Source organism: Poecile atricapillus, chromosome Z (genome assembly GCF_030490865.1).
Source record: "Poecile atricapillus isolate bPoeAtr1 chromosome Z, bPoeAtr1.hap1, whole genome shotgun sequence".
Classification (NCBI taxonomy): domain Eukaryota; kingdom Metazoa; phylum Chordata; class Aves; order Passeriformes; family Paridae; genus Poecile; species Poecile atricapillus.
The window spans coordinates 28,567,158-28,582,961 of record NC_081289.1 but is presented as its reverse complement, the minus strand read 5'-3'; the positions used below and the strand labels follow the sequence as shown (position 1 = coordinate 28,582,961).

General features: G+C 43.6%; 1 protein-coding gene across 1 annotated transcript in view; it reads right to left on the bottom strand.

Annotated features, from left to right (window-relative positions):
• LOC131572866 (glutamate receptor ionotropic, NMDA 2B) overlaps positions 1 to 15,804 on the bottom strand; it is a 176,420-nt gene that overhangs the window by 64,509 nt on the left and 96,107 nt on the right. The window contains exon 4 of the mRNA XM_058826274.1: positions 12,258 to 12,372. Within this exon, the coding sequence (XP_058682257.1) occupies positions 12,258 to 12,372 (115 nt within the window). The remainder of the gene's footprint in view (positions 1 to 12,257; positions 12,373 to 15,804) is intronic.

Here is a 15,804-nt window from a genome sequence, read left to right as displayed (position 1 = left end):
GGACCCAAATAGGAGACAGAGCATGGATAGAACAAATACTCAAATAGAGACACAGGGAGTTCTCTATGGGTCTGTTCCTCAGCCTTTCCAAAAACTGAGACCTCAAACAGCAGTAACCTGAAAGAAAAGGAACGGGGCATGAACCTGGTGGAAACTACAAATGCAGGCTGATCAACACACAGGACAAGCTCAAGGAAAGCAGCTGTCCACAGGTAGCCCCTTGTCAAAGGCGAAAAAAGCTACAGAAATGAGACACTGCCATAATCCCAGCAGTCTTTACAAAGCAAACATAATTTAATGCAGCAATACAAAGAACTTTGGCCTCGGTGAAAATGAGCACACATCTAAGAAGGAAAGCAAATAGTTGCCACTTCTAAAAAAGAACAAAAGTAAAGCACTCGCCTGAAAGAAGTGACCTGAGCAATCCTGAATTCTTAAAACACCCAGATGATGCTTAGAGCAAACAGTTAACTCAGCGTGCTGGAGCTGATCTCCGGCAGCAGACTGCAGAATTGACTCTTTCTGTTATTTCCAGATCTCCCAGCTTGGATGGTGAGACTGTTGTATGACCCTGTTTAGACTGGAAAACTTGCAGCTCATCCCTGCTGTCCAGTGCTGTACCCAATATAAGTTGATTCGCCAGCAAAGACTATTTCCTGTCAAAAACCACATGATTACATAAACCAGGATGGATCTAAGGGGAGAACAAAAAGGTGTGCACACCTGTTAGCACTGACATTTCACTCTGCAGTTTCTCCAGTCACATAAGAGCTTCATGTTCCACCACTGACAAAAATGGTGTTCTGATGAAGTTGTGCAAAAAAAGATTTTTCTTTTTCATGCAAGATATGAACAATACCAAAAAGATGTTAAAAAAAATTTAAAAATTAAAGATATTACTCCAATCTATATCCAGGTGTTTCTTCCAACTAAACCCAGGTTTGTCTGCTTTTCAGAATTTTCCACTAATCAAACTCAGTCATTCAACACAGTAAAAAAATCATGTTCTTTACCAGACATGAATAATAAAAGCGATGGAAATTTGGATCGAAACACACATCTGCAGAGACATTTCATGTACTCACTAGCAATGAAGTATTGATTTAAAAAAATAAACTATAAAATCCCCATCCCAAAGGCTGGACCTTTCTCACAAGAGGTGACAGAGACTGCAGTTTAAGCCTCCATTCTGAGTCAGGCTGAAATGATTTGAATACACTTTTCCCACTGCCTAGTAGTCTGTCCTCACTGTTTTCCTAACGAGGCCCTGGGTTCTGGGGAAGATGCTGCCATTTTCTCCTCCACATCACCTTTGTGAATGGTACCTAAAGGCTTTTGTGAGTCTACATGAAAACACCAAAATGTCAGTTTTCATATACAGCAGTAAAACTCCCAAAATAAATCCTCCATATCTGGTCAAAATTAATTAATATTTTCATTGATCCTGAACTATGTTTTTTCACAGACTCATTTGTTCTTCCCACCATATTTCTGAAGTTTGGGCAGTATCATCTGGAAAGGGAATGACACAGGCCTTATCACTCCTCTTATTTAATGATCCATGAGCATGTCATTTTCCCCACAAACAGATTTTGTGGACAAAGTTGGCCAGAATCTAATTAAAAATTCCTCGCCTCCTTCTGTCTGAGACTCCTGTTCCTTACCTTACATGGCTGTGTGGCGCTATTTTGCATCATTAAACAGCCTAACCCCATTCCACCACATGAGCGGCTGAATGTTACTCAGAGTGAAATGTTGCCTCTATGTTAATTTTGCAAAGTGCTCAGGATCCTTCTCGAAGGAAGGAACAATAGAAATGTAAGTCATTATTGTCACCTCGGGAGCTGAGGAAATAAACCTAAGGGAAACAAGCACCAGAAGCTGCCACACAAAATGCAGACCAATTTGAAAGCTGAAAGGGAACAAGAAAACGGCTGTCAAACAGCCTTTCAGGCTTGGCATGGTGGGAGACATTGCAGCATTGCAGCTAGCCCAGCAGAAGGAAATTAAATAACTGTCAAACTGCTGACTCAGCAGAAGACAGCATAATTCCCAGACCATTTTAGAATTAAACTCAGGTCAGTAAATGCCAGGTCTTTTCACAAGGAAGAAAGGCCAAAGGATGCTGACAGAAACTCAGACACCACTGCAAGGCAAGGAAAGAGTCAGAGCCAGGATCTAACGTTACCAAAGGCAGTCTTGAAAAATTACAGACTCGGGGAAAACACACTTCAGGCACAGGGAAAACAAACGATGCTGAACATATTGTATGCTCAAATCGATGGCACTGAGCGCATGCCAGAGCTCATGAGCAGCGAGAGTAACTCAAGCACAGAGTAGCTCCAATAACCACAGCTTTAACACCTTTGAAAAACAGCAGAGAAGTTTACAGGTAACAGTGCAGAAAAGACCACAAGGGAAAAGACTGTCCTGGTCTAGTAAAAAGTACCATCAAGGTACAGTTCAGCATCAAGCCAAGTCAACCACATACAACCAGGGTTCAAACACAAAACAAGGAGCATGTGAGAACAAGCAATGGAACACTGGCCGGAACCAACAGCAGAGGAGAGAAGCAAACCAAGCCAAAGACACAACAAACAAGCTATTTCTTACTGAAAAATGTCTGAGCCATTTCATATTAGGCAAACATTACTTGAAATCCATTCAGAAGCAAATGGGGCCAGACTTTTACTGCAGGAAAATCGAACTGCCAAAATCTTACCAAAAAACAAATAGAGAAGAGAAGGAGAAAGAGAAAGAGAAAGAGAAAGAAAAAGGCAAAAGAAAGAAAAACATAGGGTCCTATGAATATACAGCACTTCCCTTCTCTCAAGCCCCATGGAAGGAAAACAGAGCCTCCAGTTAATAACATTCAGATCATGTAAAAATAGAAAAAGCAAAGGTTTCACAGGCCAAGCAAAGATGTCGTTGACATGAGACAGTTTCAAGCAAATGCAACTGAACAGATGAAAAGACATCCTCAGGGCACGTTCACTCACAGTGAGTCTCCTTCAACTGAAGCTCCGCTAGTTATTTCTCCAGACTCAGTTTGGTTGGCTGCTAGCTTTCTGTGCCCTCATCTCTTCATGCATTTCAAATCTTAAAGCTGCCTAAATTCCCATGCTTTCTTCAGCTGCCTTTTCATGGCACTGTCTGGCCACCAGAAGCAACAGGAAATAAACTTCCTCTTCCAATGGCACCTGTGTGGTTCGTTACTGCTACAGACTCCCTGAAGCAATTTCCAGTAGATGACTGGGCACAAAGCAAGGGAAAGTGAAAGTGGCTATGCTGTGTATCTATCCAGTATTGAAGGATACATAACCTGTTCACATCACTCCTGAGGGGAGTATAGATGAAGTAATTACTGTTGGGGTGATAAATAGTCACAGAATCACAGAATCCTAGAATATCCTCATTTGGAAAGGACCTACGAGGATCACCTACAAGGATCCAACTTCTGGCCCTGGACAGGACCATCCCAAGAATCATACCATGTACCTGACAGAATTGTCCAAACACTTCTTGAACCATCAGCCTTGGTGCTGTGACCACTTCCCTGGGGAGCCTGTTCCAGTGCCCAACCACCCACTGGGTGAAGAACCTGTTTCTAATATATAGCTTGAACTTCCCCTGGCACAGCTTCATGTCATTTCATTGCATCCTCTCACTGGTCACAGAGAAAAGAGATCAGTGTCTGCCTGGCCGCTTACCTTTGTGAGGAAGAGTTGGACTTGATGATCCTTGTGGGTCCCTTCCAATTCAGCACGTTCTGTGATTCTGTGAAGCCATGAATTCTGTGAGACTGCTATGAGGTGTCTGCCCAGTCTCCTCCAGGCTGAACAAGCCAAGTGACACCAGCCACTTCAGTCAGTCCACTTGTACATGGAATTTGGGGAAAAGTCATTCTTGTGTTCAGATTGAAATTAGGGACAAAATCAAATCACCCTCCCTGGTCTGTTTTTTTTGTGGGTTTTTTTGTTTGTTTGTTTGTTTGGGGGTTTTTGAGGATGTTATGGACTGATCAGGGATGATGATGGGATGGCTCCTTAATACTGTGCTGTGATAGGAATATGTAATTACTGTACCCATACCTGAAAGCTCATCTTCCCATAGCAAATTAGCTATCTCCTGCATTAAGATATGGATGTATATTTTCAACAGGCTAAGATGAAACATTCCTACAATCAATGAAATGCTCATGATTAAAGGAACACTGATACACAGCAGCATCTGACATGCCATGGAAATCTCCAAGCTTCTGGCAAGCAGGAGGGGTTTCAACCAGAAGCAATGTGGCAAGCAGGAGGGGCAATGTGGCTCTGGCACTAGCTAGCACATAGGTCCTGCACTGGGAGTTTGTGCTGCACTGCAAGATGTGGCCTTACCAGAGGTTTTTTGGTTCTCTGCAAAGTTAGGATTTAGATGTTAAGATATTTAGATATTAAGAAGACTGGAAATTTTCAAGCAGCACTGGGTATTTTTGAGGTGTTGTATCTTCTCAGCTGCAGCTCTCCAAGCACCTTTACTGCTTTTCCCTGTCTGCCCTTCACACTCTTGATAAGGCTCCCATAAACCTGCACAAAACCAGTTATAATTCTCTGCTGCCTATCAAAGCCTTCACAAGTTAGGCAATTGGTCTGTAAAAGTTAGGCAATTGGTGTGTAAAGCCTGCTGCCTACCATGCTGACTAATGTTGTCTGATTGTTCCCTTGTACTCCCCCGTTGGTCCATCTGTACCCATCTGCTACCTTTTGTCTTGTAATTAAAGTACGCTTTGAGGTAGGAGCCACCTCATTTGCTAATGTTCACTCAGCTCCCTGCAGAGCAGGGTCCCAAATCAATAACTGGGTGCTGGGGACAGAAGTGCAAGAATATATACACGTGGCAAAGGGCACTTGTAACTGTGTGGCATGAGCAAGTCAGCTGAGAGAAAGCTCCAGACAAGAGTTCTCATCCAGAATACAATGGAGATGAGGGCAATCTTCTCTTGTGGCTGGATGTTGTTATCACATTAGTACAGGGAGCACAATCCTCCAGGATCCCCAGTCCAAGGAGTTAGGTTGGCAACCTCAGTAAAGGTCAGATGGCTGCTATCACCCTCATCAGCTACACCAGCAAAGAAATGGTAGGAGGCATTCTAACTACAGCTTGGGTTTAATAAAGATCTCCAGATATTCCAATATCTGATTTGCATAAGAGGACAAGGTCTCTCCAAGAAGCTGTCATTGTTTCAATGTAAGAATTCCCTCCAGTAGCAAGGGAGTAGGGTCTGGTGGAGAAGAGCCAGAATATTTTTCTGCAGGCTCATGAATCATACAAATACATTCTAAAATTCAAGCAAAGTCAGGAACTGCTTCAGCAAGAGGCAAAGAGAGTGGACAGATTATAATGACATAACATAACAGTGGTTAGGAACAGACACCCAATATGTTCTCTTTGGTCAGAGCTAGACTAGCTTATTATTGCAGGATGCAGTAATACAGCAAAGACACAGTTTGACCAGCATGTCTGCAAGATTTACATAGAAGGCTTTTTCAACAAGATTTTTCCATTTATCCTCTGATAAGGAAGGCTTTTTTTCAGCACTTGGGTCTGCCCTTCTCCTTAGGAGTCAGTGCACGATTAACATGGCCATAATTAGCCACAAATTCATACAGTTAGATCCTGGACAACTGTGAGAAGTCAGGCCAAATCCTGGCAGTGAGTGCAGCATAGGTGCACAAATAAAGCCATCTGCTTGTCTGATTGAATCAGGGTCATAAACAGACCCATCAGATGTGACCTAGATCAGGTGTCTAAGGGACACTCACTTGGGAGTGGGATATCCATAAAATATGTATTCTTTGATGCAAGTCTGCTGTCTAATGAGAAGTAAGGCATTAAGCAAATTATGGTCTCTTAGAGACATGTCCAGAAAGAATACTTTAAAAATAAGGGGGGAAATGGACGTACAGACTCCCATTCTAATTTCAGCCATATGTGCTTGAATCCAGAACAGTCCCTCTGCCCTAAGAGAAGCTATATCCTTCTAAAAACTGGCTCTGTGGGAACAGAATCAGTCACTTACTCTGAGTAGGTTTAAACAAACTTCTATGCCATTTCTCCCCAGGGACAATGAGTCATAAATCCCCATGTACACAGCAAAATTAGCAAAACAAGACTGATTGGCAAAAACAATTCAATCTTGTCGCACTGCAAAAGGAGTCGGTGAAATAAAAAAATAATTTCCTCCGTGGACACACAGGCAAGGTGCCAGAAGTCCACACAGAGAGCAGAACCCAACCAAAGGCAGTAACTTCTACTCCATGGAGGCAGGCATACACTGGATGCAATGTGTAAGTGATCAGAAAGGCTTGCTAGGTGGGCACCAGACAACACAAGGAAGAAACCGTCTCAAAAAATCTAGTCATCTTTCAAAAGGCAGGGGAGGGCCTTGGATTTGCACAGCTGCAGTTTTCACCTCACAACCCTACATTTTTGTTCCTCTCCTATTTTTAAAGAGCCTTCTTTAAGGAGGCTTTTATTCTCTAAGAAAGTGAAATGAAGAAAATCGAAGTCCTTCCTCCTGCTAAGCAATATAACAGATAGGATAACATGATTCATATTGATCCTTCACGGAGTGGTCAGTGCCACATGGACCGTTACTAAAAGCCAAGAATACTGATCGGTATTTTCTGTCCTCTTCCCTGTTATTTCTGCCACTGGGACATTGAAGCACACAAAGAGATGACAGCGAATATTTCTTTTAATGCACAGTAAGACTTGAGATCAGCCCTGAAGGCTGAATCATCATCAAATGCTACAGCCTCTTCAGCAGCTCTGTGGTGTTCATCAGCTCCCCAAAGGTGCAGACTTCAGGAGGTGACAAGTGCCTCTGTAAGAGCTCTTGTTTGCAGCCATGCACAATAGCCTTCACATGCCAACTGCCTGCTCGTACAAAAGGTTCATGGTAGAAGCTTGAAGAAATTATGTCCTCACCAGATCAGGCATGAAATTTCTGCTGATCAGCTTGTCCATAACCCGGGTTATCTCTCCTATGAAATAAGCTGGTTTTTGTGAGACACTTTTCAGGTCTGTCTTGCTCATCTAATCACAGAAATGTAGGCTGGCAGAGAACCACAAGAGATCACTTACTGCATCCACCAGCTCAGAGGCAGGACAAGACAGATTGAGATCCTGCCCTGCTGGATATTTTTCTCTATGTCCTCCAGCAAATGAACCTCTACCAGCAAATGAGCCTCACCATGTCTCACCATGCCAATAATTAGGCAGCTTTCTACATAACTAACTGAAATCTTTCTGCTTGAAAATTTAGCAAGACAACTTCTTTCTCCCTACTGGGGCATGAAAAGCAGCTGATCAGTATGTCCTTTTTTCAACAATTATTTAGGTGTCCAAAAATTTATCATGTTCTCTTTCCTTATTTTTTAGATAAGGGAAAGCTTAATTTTTCCTTTTTCTCTTCTAAATCCTTCTTTCCTTTCTGTATCTCCCTCCTATACCCCAGGGGAATCCTTCCCAGGCATGGGTAGGCATAATGGTGCTCTGTCCCAAGCTGGAGACAGGGTCACAGAAGTTCACAAATTCATGCAGACTGTGATCGAGGCTGAACACATCTCTGGAAAGCCCATGTGGCACTATTTTCCACCTTGTTGCAGCATTAGGAAGTCCTGGAAGTCTACAGTCACTGAGGCAGCTGACAGGATGTCACAGCAAATGGCCCCATTCCCAGGGAGCACTAATGTGTACCATGCTGTAAGGGTACAGGCTAGGAGCAGCCTGCCCATGAATTTGTAGTCATGGTCACAGCAACGGCTAGAGGAAGCAGAACAGACCCTGCTGGAGCTGAAGAGTTCAAAAGTCAAATGCTGATAATTATAGCACCAGCAGCAGGCAAACATTTTATCTGCTGAGTGGGGTGAAGGTTGATAGGGGCAGAGGATTAGTACATGCAGCAAGGAGAATGAATCTTTCAGCATAAGTTTCCCATCTGTCCTCTAAGATGGCTCGTAGTGGCACCCCAACCAAAACCATCACCTGGATATTTGCTTGTCCAGACAGGAAGAAGAGTGAATGGGGTGTGCTTGATAAGAGATGGAGGGAGATTGTGAACCAAAGGGCTCTGTGGGGTGGCACAAGAAGTTGGTGTCATGAGCCTCATGGAAAAGTGCTCTGAATCCCCAGTGACACAACTAAGAGAAGAGGAAGAAAAGAATCAGCAAAATGGAGAGGCTGAGCACAAACTAGTGGTACAAGTGATGTAAACCTCACTAGTAATCAAAGTAAAGAATCTGGAAGAGGGCCTCAAAGTTCCTAACATTTGTGTCACCCCAGGTTTGCTAGGGGAAAGTGAGGAAGCAGATGGGAGGATCTGGGAGCTAATGAGACAGGACTGCTGGCAGGGTGCTAGTGAGATAGGACTCAGTAGAGAAGGAGAATATGAGCAAGAGCTGGAGATAGCAGCAGTTGCTAGCTTTCACAAAGGGATCATGAACCCAAAATTAAGTTCTCATCATATGTGGGATCATAGGAGAGCAGAAGAGAAAGGCAAATAGTGAAGAAAAATACTAGGTGAAAATTCTTCCCACACAAAATGTCACAACCCACTGACACAAAACCTAGTGTAGTACTGACCCTCTGGCTCACTTTGCAAGACATCTGGCCCCTACTCACCACTGCACTGAGGCACGGCCCTTCATGGGGCATAAGAGTGGACATCTTTCACCACCTCCATCTGCATACCTGCATCTCTAGGATAAATACAACAGGGGCATCTAGACACCCAAAACACCCCTAGGCTATCTGGCCAGTGAGGCAAAGAGCTTTACTAACCAGCTGATGAAAAGGTAGTGAGGGAAGGCATGTAGCCGTCTGCCCCCAAGGAGCAGAGTACAGAGAAGTGAATGAAATTCAGCGCATTTGCTTATCATTATGAATCATTACTCATGGTTCAGACAAGCAGGAGAGCTCAAGTTACTGTCCCCTTGTAGAAAGCAGTTTCTTGTTCTTTCATGATTGTCAGCCCTATAAGGCTTCAGTTTGTCTGAAGCACTCACAAGGAGATTTATCATCATCAGAGTCTGGGGGCAGCTACAGCTCCTCTGGAAAATTAATTCCTGTTCTGAAATAACTGGTGATATTGTGAAGATATTTATTCTCAAATTGGGGAAAAAAAAAAAATCAAAATCACCAAAGATTTCACAGACCTGAAATCCTGAAACAGTTCAGTCACTGTCTGGATCTTTGCTGCTCAGAAAATGGAAGACTTCACACCTATTTTAAAACATAACTTTTTATATATCTCTACTCCATGAGACATACCCTCAAAATCCATTTGCCATCTTTCAAGAATCAAATGCACCAAGTTGTACAGAGCTGCAAACTGTGTTACTAAACCCAGAGGAGACTAACAGAAACGATCAGAAGACTAGAAAACATGACCTACCAAGAGGAAATGAACAAATTCTTGTTTAACCTACACCAGAGATGACTGGAAGACAACATGATAGAAGACTTCAAACCCACATAGGGACAATAAGAAGCGGTAGAGGGTAAACAGTTCCCTAAGTCCATTAGGGAGACACGAAGTATTCATGGGCTTAAATTGCAGCCAGAGAAATCTAGGTTAGACATTAGAAAAACTTAGCACAGTAAGGAGAACGAAGTCATAGAAGAGATTGACTTGGGATTTCTACCACTGAAGGTCTCTCAGAACAGGTGAGACAAACATCTGTCAGGAATAATTTCAGTCTAGTTAAACCCTCTCTCGGGGCTCAGGGAGGCACTAGATGACCTCTTAATGTTCCTTCCAGGCATAGCATCTGATTATGGATAGAAGTGTGTAGTTAAAGACTGAGCTACAGTGAATGCAACTGGATCAAATCAGTGTTTCCCATGCAGTCTTTTATCTCATGTCTCCTACTGCCTGAGTGTTTGCCTAAAAGCTGCCAGGATGAAGCATCTTGCTATTTACATAAAATTAGTGAGAATTTGGATGGTGTTCCAAGGTACTTATAAAGGTATTGGAATTATGTGCTAAAAGTCTATCAATAATTTATTGTATTGTAGCATTGCCTGTGAGCAGTTGTTAAGAGCCAATAGTTTGTGTTGCCTCTTTGCAAGCATGGAACAAAACTATGATCTTTGTCACAAAGATCTCTGTTTCACACTTATATTTTTATGTTTGCATTTCTACTGAATGGGAAAAAAAAAATTAGGAAAAAGAGCATGAGGTTCCAGGTATGAAAGGTTTTGGTCTATGATTGGAACATGTTGGAGACTACTTCAGTGTCTTCCATGAAGAAAATTCCAGCATGAAAATTAAACCAGTTTGGAGTTTGATTATAATAATCTGATCCTCTCTGAGAAAGACACCCATTTCAAGACAAAATATTTGTGTCCAGGAAGCACTACGTGTTTTTCTTACCACTAATACCATAGTTCATGATAGCGTCATTTCAGTCCAGCCCCAGCTCCTATGAAATGAAAGATTGTTTTGATTTAATGGATGCCAAGTAGTCCCCACAGACAGCAAGGCTCAAGTAGGTCACAGATCCAATCCCAACACTCGTGATCACCAGGATCCCTTCTATTAATTGTCTGGTTCATCTGAGAGCCCACAAATACACTCTCAGGGACTGAACAACCCTTCTCACCACTGACAGAAGCCACCAAGCCTTCACTGAAGGTGCGACATGTGAAGCATGTGACAGGCAAGATAAAAACAGGACTGGTATTTAGCTGTGCCTCCCCGGAGACTGCAAAGCATTCCAGCAACAGATTCCCACAGCCAGCCCTGCTAATAACCCCTAGGAGGATTCATGCTGCTACTGCTTCATTTTCCTTCTCTGATGATGGAATTTTCCCCCGTGAGAACAAATTTGGTGCCAGCTAGGAACAAATCCTCCTGGACTTTTCCTGGTAAGCTTTAATGAAGTTGAGTGACAGACTGAGCCTGATGTGAGGTCTCTGCAGCCTGAGCTTTGCACATCCACACCCTGTGCAGTATATAGACAGCTTGCCTTCAGCCATGTCCAAGAGTTGTCCACACATGTTATGCCATGCCCTTTGTTTCCTGACACTTCTGGCCCCCTGAGACCTCTTCTCCAGACCACACACCCTCATCTGGTCTGAACAGTGCCAAGACCATGAGGTAGACAGGTCCTCTTGGAAACCAGGCACAAGCTGGGGCCTTTCTCCTTCTTCCCAAATTCCTGGGACTACTGGGAGACCCTAGTGCCTTCCAGGAACTAAGGTGACTGCTCTTCTGTCTCATCCACAAGTTGTTCCTACAGCTCTCTTCTGAATACACTTCTCCAGACAGCTCCCCATTTCATTTTAATTTCCCCATTAATTTCTTCCTCACTTACACCAAGCAGGCCACTTGCAAGCCTGTGCAGGGAACAAGCAGGCAAGGAGAGAAAGTTTTCTCTGTGTGGTGGGACAAAGAGGCATTTTTCTAAGCCATGCACATGATTGCATCCAGACCAACCTCTTTTTCATATCTATCAAGTGTTCTGATGAATTCTCCTTCCTTTACTCTGACTTCTCACACCCATAACTTTTTTATATCTCATTTTCTTAGCCCTTAAACTACCCCCTCTACCTCAATTGAAACACTTTGGGAATGCTTGTTCTGAGCCTGGACCACTGACATTTATGTGGGAGGTGAAATGAACCAAAACTTCCCACTAACTCAGAAATTCACACCATTTCTAAAATGGTGTTTTGGGTTACATGAAAATTATTCCAAAATATGCAAATTTGGATCTTTGAACAACTCAATATGATCTCACGTTCACATCCTACTTAATGCACCATCCCATTTCAAGGGGTACTGGCCAGATATATCAAGCACAGTTAATACTGGCATCAATTTCCAAGCATGGCTGTAGCTCAATCATAGTCACCTATCATACAGAACTTCACTGCCATCAAGCCTGACTGAGAAATATTTTCTGTCTCAGTCATTGAAACTCACAGCATAGAGGAGATATCTTCTCTGAAAGGCCGGAAAACTTATGTTCAGAGGTTACAGAGAGGAAGCTGATGAATTTTTTATGCATGCTAATGGAAGACTGTAATGGCATCCTGCATGGAGAAGACAGCAGCCTGGGCACTGGAGATACCAGTAATCTGGGATACAAGAAGCAAATTGCTAGCCCTTGATAGGAAGTACAGAAAGGTGGGGAGGATTATTTGCCTGGAGCCTTCCCCCTTCTTCTGACACAGTTTGAGAATTACCAAACATATCCTACCCTCTCCCACTTCCTCTCCTTGGTCAAAAGGATGATGACCAGCTTGGGATGCATCTGGTATCCGTCCTCACTGAACGACAAATTCCTGCCTTCAAAGGTGACATTGATCAGGTACCTGTGGGAGAGAGAAGAGAGCAAGAACATTAATGCTTGGAAACCAAACCCAAAACAAGACCCTGCCTTCCCTCTTCAGCTCACATCAGGAGGGCAGAAGCACAGTGCAAACAATGGAAAATCTAAGAGGAAGGGAGTTAGAAAAACAAGACAATTAGTCCAGAAATTGGGACAGTCAGGAAAGGCAGGGCAATTGCCCCCATTTTGTGACTGGGATAGGGAAGCGATGTACTGTGTTGGCTCTCAATGAATTCCTAAAAGCAGTCTAAGAGTCACACCCACATGTATGCCCACAGTCCCTGGTTTTCCTCTGCCTCAAAGGGCAGAGGGATCCATAGCAATCAGCTGTGTAAACACACTCCACAGCCCACACTTCGCTCACTCTCCAAAAGGGATTTTGCATGCCACTTGAGGACAGCGATGGGCGACAGGTGAAGCAGTGGAAACAGCCTCCCCCCAGCCCAAATATCAAGGCAGTGACTAGGAAAGCAGAGGAAGGAGCAGCACACCTGCAAGAATCTCTATCCCTATCAAAGCCAGCACACCTCATGAGGCCCAGAGTGACCCTGTGAAGGAGCTTAGGAATAGGAATAAGGATATTGAAAGAGCCCAGTGGAAGTCTTTTTTCCTAGGGACAGTGTCGAGCCTTATTCCCAGTAAAATAAAACTAAAGGGTGATCAGCCCTGCAGCCAACATCAGCGATTCTCTTTGTCTGGAAAGGCCCTATCACTTCTGCAGAAGGAACTCCCTGTTGGGCCATTTCATGTCAGCTGAACAAATGGACAGGTAAACAGTCAGAGCTTCAATCTCATTTATCCTAAAACCTCCTTACTCAGCTCTGGCAATAGGGAAGATCTTTAAGTGGGCTGAGATTACAGCTACACTCATTTCAAGGCCTTGCTGCATTGTGAGAGTATGTTAAAGGGGCGTTGCTGTAAATAAGAATCAGGTCTATTGTTTCCTTAACTGTCAGACCATCTAGAAATACACTGTAGGGAAGAGGAGGTAAATACACATTTCACAGTTCAGTGGTTTATATGACATCTCCGTGGCACTCTGACAGTTTACCCTGTTCATATATTTCACTTCAATTCACAATCCTGTTGCATGAAGTAGATTTTACCTTTGTAAATCTGCTCTGGCACCAGTAGCATCACATCACCATGAGAGGCAGAGGTGACCAAGCTGCCTGCAGGGCTAGCCCCTGGACTCTGCACTCCCCTACTTTGCACAGTTCTATAAATTACACAAGCAACATTTCTATTATAGACATGAGAGGTTCTTCTGCTTTATTACACCATGACATCAGGAAACATTTCCTAATATTCAGCTTCAATTTGTCCCTTATGAACTCAATTTGAACCAATTTCAAGAAAATAAATAAGAGAAAAAAAATCTGCTCTTTCAGTGGGTTCATGCTTTCCTACCATCTGCACAGAGACATCCCTGCTAATCTAATGAAACCATTGTATCAGGGAAACTTCTTCAAACAAATAAAAAAGCAAGTCATGATTTTAGTTTTTTCCATTTTCAAATTTTTTTTGTTCTAACTCCATTAATCAACCAAACTCATCTACTAATTCCCCATTGCCAAGTGCAATCAGCAATTATGTTTATTTCTAAAGGAAATTTCACACTTGCTCCATGTTGTGACCTTCAAGGGATGTGTTCAGTGTTGGAAATAACAGCCATAAGGGAGCCCAGCATGAAACATCTGCAACTGGACAATTTTCAAAGGCAGACTATTGGTTATTTTCCAAAAACCAAAGCCATTTGGAACCCAAACATTGAGTGAACCCCTAAACATCCTCAACCTGGAAAATCTTAGCCTCACAATTGTTTGTAAAGGCATAAAACATCCCATGTCAGGACCACACATGCCCTTTTTCTGTCTTTTTTTTTTTTCCGCAGGCGTGTGAATTGTTCTGGTACTAAGAAATGCCAGGCACAGGCAATTGCCAGCTATGTGCACCCTACAAGACCTAGTTAAGGCTCTGGTGGTGGGAGGAATCTTCCAGTGGACCAAGATGACAACTTCATGACTTCTCTGCACCTGCCACCAGAGTAAAGACAAAGAAAGGCTCCAAGAAGATGAGGATATCATTAACTTGATGGGAGTTGCAGCTTTATATGCCAGTAATGAGTAAGCAATGCCTACATCTAATTAACAAACACCAATATTAAACCATTCTCAACCCTCTTTCTCCTCACATCCAAGAACGATTCCACTACAGGTATCTCCCTTGCACAGCCTGACAAGAGACTTCACAGAAATCAGCAACAGATATGAGACAAGAGGGTGTCATTTACGCTCATTTTCACTGGAAAGATTAGAACCTCTAATAATAATCAAGGTGGGATCATCAATGACTCCGATCCTTGGAGCTGCCTTGAGATTTACACTTAAAGCAGCACTAAAATCCCTTGCTTCACACCTTAATGACTGACATTAGTCTCCAAATTTGGCAATATAACTCTTCAGAGTGTTTTCTCTCCAACACATTAGCAATACACTTACAAAAGTTTCCAGAACTGCAGAAGAGGCATTCCCCCCCCCCACCCCCAGCTTTCCCTGCTCCCCTGTACCTACCCTGCCACCTAGCACAGGGATGGAGGGGGTGAGAGCAGCTCACAGGGAATCACAGGACTTGCTTGGGTGCACTGAGCCTATGTGACAAAGCATCAGGGCTTGAAGGACTCCCAGGCAGGCCGAGTCAGCAGCATGCTGCAAGGCAGCCACACTCGAGTGGCTCTGCCCTCCATCATTACTACAGCAGTAGCCATTCCCTTCGGCAGCACTGCTGCCCTGCTACGCCAGCACCACTGCTGCCTGCTCTGGCCAGGGGGCTCCTCTCTACAGCCCACACACACTCCAGTCCCTAATCAGGCAAGCAGGGGGCTGAGAGACTCCCTGACATATCCGAACTGAGCCACCAGCTGTGATGGGGCACAACATGAGGGCAACATGAGGCCGTGCAGGAAGGTGACATAAACCAGAAGGAAACTGTGCCCGTAAAAATCTTAATCCCTGCATGTTTGGGACTCCAAGATGGAGAGAAAGGGGGCATGGTGGGGGCTGACACAGGCAATTTAATTTAATTTGCTAGAAGCACCTTTCAGCAAGAGATTTTGCTTATGTTGCAATTTCTGGAACTACTTGTGATGCAAGCACAGAAGGCTTGAGCCCTTGGCCAGCCCAGTGGCAATGCAGCAAACACAATGCCCAAACGCAGACAGGTGCATACACAGCCTGTGGAAACATGCTGACATGGTGAGCCCTGTGCTATGGACAAGCAGACAGGAACAAAGGGACATGAAATTAGACCTAAGTCCCCATCCTGGGATCTGAGGTAACATCACCCATCCTAGATGTAAGGCTGTTGGCCATGAAAGTTAAAGGAGAGTGTTTTAAAGGCATAGCAAATAGAGCAT